At 33.6% G+C, this 6,194-nt stretch overlaps 1 protein-coding gene across 1 annotated transcript; it reads right to left on the minus strand.

Annotated features, from left to right (window-relative positions):
• Positions 1 to 1,444: 1,444 nt before the first annotated feature.
• LOC111028095 lies at positions 1,445 to 2,974 on the minus strand. The gene is made up of 2 exons (XM_022306634.1): positions 2,351 to 2,974; positions 1,445 to 1,876 (listed from the first exon to the last, which is right to left on the minus strand). Exons 1-2 carry the CDS (start codon positions 2,972 to 2,974, stop codon positions 1,445 to 1,447), a joined length of 1,056 nt encoding a protein of 351 aa, XP_022162326.1.
• Between the last annotated feature and the right edge of the window lie 3,220 nt (positions 2,975 to 6,194).

Below are 6,194 nucleotides of genomic sequence, written 5' to 3' on the forward strand. Positions count from 1 at the left end.
AAATAAAAAAATGAAATATTAAATCATATTTTTTCAAAATTACAATTAATTAAGAGGACGTTACATACGCGTTTGTTGTATACGTTTTACACGTTCGTGACATAGCAAATGTACGCTCAGCAATTCACGTTTTTCTGTGTTAGTATAAAAATTATAGCATTGATGACATTATTTGTGTATGTATGTTGTTTTTTACCATAATTCAGTTTTTAAGTGAGTTATGAGCATTTCTAAATTACAATATTTTATATAAACCTACAAGTTACCTCTTCAGAGGACGCTACCCATGCATCTTTTGTCTCCGTCTTACACAAGTACGAGGTACAACATGGAAAATTTTCGTTCACTTGTTTCATTAGTACGTTGTTATTTTTAATATTAGAGTGAATTGACCTATTATCAAACTTTTAGGTAAGAATATTATACGTGCTTAACTGTCAGCTTTATTCGATGTCTTAATTTTCAGATGAGATATGAGAATTTTTAAATTGTGATATTTCATACACCCATTTTTTCTACACCTATTATTGCTAAATATTGGTTCTCGTTTAAACTTTATAATTCAAATTACTGAGTTGTGAAACAAATTTCGTACTTATACGATAATAATGCGATAACTAATACACAATACCTATGCAATTATTGTAAGATAAATTATTAGAAATACATTTTGGTAGATACTCTTCGAAATTTCGTATGTTGACGGCTAGTCTTCTCTAAGATTTTACTACGAATTACCGAGTGTACTTAATGAATTGTTTTTATTCGATTTACTGTGAGGTGTTTGAGCGAACGAGCAATTATTTCGAATTACTGAAAGTTTCTAACTACCTAAAGTTTGAACTATCGAGAGTCGAATGTATATTATTATTTCAATTAAAATGGAATCGTAATTCTTAATTATAAGCGTAATAGAAAAATTTGACATCACGATAGCGGCAACCTCAAAATCGATCGGAAACGAATTTAATAATTATTAATTAGGTATTAATGTGGCAGCTTACCAAGAAGTCAAATGTGAGCGTATGTAGACTCCACCCATACATTTGGCGAAAATATAAAGTTCATTTATTGATTATTACTTATTTATTTATTTATCAGTTAAAAAATAAATTACTTAAAAACAAAAAATGTCTACAAACATCCCATGCACATACGATCTCGTATCGAACGTGGATGAGTCGACCCGCGGCAATGAGCTTTTGATGTCTATTAATGTTTAATACAATTATGGCACGCCCCAGACTTCGTCGTACGTACTTATCACATCCAAGTATAATATTATACCTATGTACACACATGCATTCACTGATTTTCGGTTGTCGAATTATTGTTACATCGTCGCCATAATATGATGATATATGATTATATTACACCTCATAGACAGTCATCGTAAATAATAATAATTTTGAAAAACAATGGTGAAACCTTTCGGTACTCTCGGTTAAGTCGAGGGATTGGTTTGTCGGTAGTTATTGTGTCGGAGGAACGGGAACCAGCTGATCTCCATGCTACCCGTCCTGGACCGGAACATGGAGTACGCTTTGTGCGAGGTTGTGTGGCAGCCCTCCTTCAGGGTCGTGCTCCAGTTGATCTCCTTCGTCCTGCTCTTAGTCTTGCTCCGGTCGTTGTTGTCGAACCATGTGACCCGGTACAGGATGTCTGGTGACTGCGGGTTGGCGTGATTTCGGCCGGGTGCCGGTGTCGGATGTCGTCCACTCAAAGGTTTGTTCACCATAAAAAGTCCCACCTGGATTCTCGATCTCACCGCCCGCGACAACAGCACCCAAATCAAGCCGTACGTCGACCGGACTAGGTATGTCCGGCGCCGATTCTTCGGGATTGCATGAAGGTCGGTCACTTTCAGCCGATTCGTCTGAAAAGACGCGGGAAAACGTTGGTATTTACTGTTAGCTTAATATTATATTTTATAGTGCACTGTGAGATATTATGGATACGCATCGTCGTATAATTATGGGTCCACAGTATTCTTATTATGTTCCTATCAAAAATGTTCAAAACCTAATATATACCATGGATGTAGATAATACCTACATCCGTGCTGAAGCAGTAAATTTATTATGCACCCATTGCACCCAACAAAACGCATAACCCCACCAGAAGCTGTCGTACAACTATTTACTAGCGACAGGCGGTAAACCTGTTTTCTGCTTTTACGTTCGTTTTAGAACACATTTTGTCCAATCGATTTTGAAATGCAACATCAGAATAATATTATATAACACTCTCTAAAATATGTGAACTGTAGACATACCAGCCCGGGTAAGCGTATAGTCATATTGTGTCGATATCGTCGTATTAATATTAATAATATTGTTTTTGTCGTTACCGAAGACTCAACGGCGACACCGGGGTGCACACTGGACACGTGATCGTACAGCTGCTCGCACGTGCCGACCCACTGGCACACTGCCACCTGGCACGGCACGTCGGCCACGTACCGACACACTGCCTCGTGTTCGTTGACCCACCTCACGGACAAAAGCTCGGGACACCCTAGTGACCTGTTGAAGCACGCCACCTTCACCAACGAGGTGACCTCGGTCAGTTTGACGACCATAGCCGTCGGGCCATCGAACTGCATCATCAACGTCCGGCACAGCGGGCACAGGCTGTCGGCGGTGGGGTTGATGCTCATCAGCGTCATCATGCACGGCCGGCACGTGGCGTGCCCGTTGGGGCAGTCGCACGACATGACCGCAGACATCAGGGTCAGACATATCGGACATTCCAGGGCTCGGCGGATCTGCTGAGAGATGGCCACGATCTCCTCGGTGGTGTCGGACGCCAGCGGCAAAATGGAAGCCGTTGTCGACACAACCTGCGGCGGCGCCGCGATCACCTCCGCCGTTGCTGCTGCTGCTGCTGCTGGCGCCACCAAATGCGTCGTCCTCGCGGTCGACGACTCTGCCGCCTCGGCCGAAGAAATCGCAGCCGGCACCAGAGTTGTCATCACGACCACTTAATGTTGGCCACTGCTGCAATAAGACAGACGTCACCGTGTAGCCGTCGGGTTTTCGTCACTCGTCACGTTTACGACAAATACATAATATCGACACGACGTGTATAATACATTTTAAACAGCGACACGGATCTCATCGTTCATCGTTTTGTTTATTATGCGAATTACAATTGCATGTATTTATTTTCAACAATCTCGTCTCCAAGCGTTTTGTTTTCTCATCGAAATCACGCATTCTTACAACGATGATGATATTATTATCGTTTTATAACAAACCGAACCGATACATATGTGGACACCCATTAATTATCAAGACTGATTACAAAATAATGATACAACTAATTTAATAATTATTTATAATTCAAATGTCTACCACAAGATATTTTGTAGTAGAGTAGGTACACATTATTATATCATCATGGTCAGATAATCGATAATATGTTCAATAATTTTAATAACTGAACGACATCTATACATTAAAATAGAAATATGTTTTGTTTAAATATCCAATTCCGTTCAACTTTTTTCAATATTGGATATTCACCAGTAAATAATTATAACGATTTCTCATAAAATGATTTTCTTATTTGCTTGTAATTCAAAAACAAATAACTGTAGATATATAGGTACTTAAAAACAGCACTGAATATTTGTACTAGAATTTCTTATTTATTTATTAAGTTTTAAAAATAAGTTGACTCTTTTTGAACAATTTATAGGCATGAGAAATGTTCGGTTTATAATATTTTTTTTCTATAAATGTTGTAAAAGAATTGAAAATATAATACTAGGTTCCTCGTAGGTTGTTATTTTAGTATGTTAACAGTAATAAACAAACATGAATACAATTTTTTTATAAGTATTTCAAATCAAAATTTTGACAAAATTCATCAGAATTACTTAAATTTGCAAATTATTTTGTAATTAAAAAATAAAAAATTAACAACATTTTTAACTTTTATAACTGAGGATAGAGAATTTAAAACAAAGTTTCTCATAAGTAATTCATTCTATAACCAACAAATCTAAACATTACAGTTTTAATAAATATTTTCGATTCGAATTTGGAAGAAATTAGATAGGTAGGTAACCGGTAATCTATTTAAACGTTCGAATAACGATTTTGGTTATTTTGTTGTAATTTAAAAATATTATTCATGGGTACTTAACATTTTTAAAGTATGTTATAATATTTTATACACAAAATTAAATGTTTTTGGAAAAAATCAATTCAACCTACTGACTACAGGAAACGAACTGTAATTGATTTACGTGAAAACTTTTCTATAAACCACGTTCTAAAGAGAGTGAAACTCATAATACTAAGAACTACAACATTAAATCAAATAAATTAATCAAAACCTAAATTAAAAAATATCAATATAAATTTATGCTAGTAATATGATTTGTTTGTACACAATAAATTATGCATTCATGATCTAAATTTATAATTATAAGTTCAAGAAAACATTTGTGTCATTAATTAACTTTTTCCTACCACACCCTTCCCTAACAAATACAATATATATATATTATATGATATGTGTATAAATTTTATATTTTTAATTAGGTATTATCAATAAAAATGAAAGCAGCCCTCAAGTAATTTTCAAAAATTACATTTAGCCCTTTCTAAAATCCTAGTGAGGACCGCTGGTCTATTCTACAAGCTTATACCTATTTTTATATTGTTAAAGTGGTCACGGTAGAATCTAATTTTAGCCAAAAACAACGAAAAAAAAATGTAGTTTATCCTTCAACTTAAAATTAATTAGCAATAATTTTTTAAGTTGTATTTTGCATCATAATAAAATCTAGATAAAAGGGCATGACGTAAACTGACCAATCTTGAACCTACAAAAATCGTAATTTGCGACAAGTTTTACTTTATCTACCACAATTGTAATTTTCGTCACTTTAAAATTATTATTAACATATTTTGTTGGACATACCTAGATATATAGTTTATGATTATTTTATTTATGAATCAAGTCCATTTTAATATTTAAGTAAAATAAAAAATGTAGTTAAGCTAATTTATTGTAATTGTAGGTATACGTAAGTCTTAAAAGAGTATTATTGTTGTTAATACAATACAACATGTAGAAATCAGGTATAATGCTTTCCTGTATACAGCGTAGTTTTTCAAGCACGCTCACCTTCTATTTGTATGCTTAAATTACGCATACATTCAAATTCTGATTTTTGAGATTTTTAAGTACATTAAATGAAAACTATATTTTTGAATACTCGAGATGTATTGTACATTTAAAATTACTAAAGATGATCTTGTGACAATACAATACTTGTGAGTATACTCAAAAATTCCAAATATCAGAATTTAAAATAATGTGCTAGGTATTAAAAGAAAAAACGTAAAAAATACATGTACAAGTATAAATCATAAACTAATGAAAAACTTCGAACTTGTGGTCGGCGTAAACTGTAAAGAGTATGGGCAGGTATAATTAAATTTTCATAATGGTACATAACTTATATGAGCTTTATAAATTTATGAAGTCCAAAATTGAAATTAAATGTTGACGTTGATTACCAAAGTTGGTATTTAGATTTTAGATGTGGAGCAAATAACATATTGTTTTTAAGTATTTTTGTATTTTAGAGCAGATTATAATAATAGCATTACATTTGTGTTGTATTAATAGCTAATGGTGGCGCTAATTACAAGTAGGTACCTACTCATATCGGCACAAAATACCATCATCTGTGGTCATTACTGCGAAGGGAAAAGTGGTAATATATCAATATTATAATATTATATTATTTTCAAGAATAATCAAAAGATTAGAAATAAAAAGAGTTCATTATTAGGTAAAATGTTATCATTTTAAAATTAAAATTTCTGATTTTATAAAATTTGTTTTGTTACATCCGGCATTATTATATATTAATGTATTATACATTTATACCGTATTTAAATAATTATGTACTTGCGAGCGAAGCAAGTTCCTTTTTTCATGTAAAGAAATTTCTTAAAATTTCCTTTCAGGCTTTAAATGGTCATTGCTGCAGCTCTACAGTTCGATGCAATGAAAATATACAAGCTGACAACTGTTTTCAATATAAAGCTATTCGTATTTGTAGGGTTTACGTAGCCACACGTACGACACGGCAATATTTTTAAAAAAAATAATGGACTAAATAATAATATAAATATATAATAGGTACTTGGAGGTAGCACGTGCAGCTG

The sequence above is a fragment of the Myzus persicae genome, unplaced genomic scaffold (assembly GCF_001856785.1).
Source record: "Myzus persicae strain clone G006 unplaced genomic scaffold, MPER_G0061.0, whole genome shotgun sequence".
In the NCBI taxonomy this organism is placed as follows: domain Eukaryota; kingdom Metazoa; phylum Arthropoda; class Insecta; order Hemiptera; family Aphididae; genus Myzus; species Myzus persicae.

Coding starts and splice junctions, on each gene's coding strand:
- LOC111028095 (XM_022306634.1), bottom strand. CDS start 2,974: ATGACAACTCTGGTGCCGGCTGCGATTTCTTCGGCCGAGGCGGCAGAG. Junction 1,877..2,350: donor GTGTCGCCGTTGAGTCTTCG/GTAACGACAAAA, acceptor GCGTCTTTTCAG/ACGAATCGGCTGAAAGTGAC.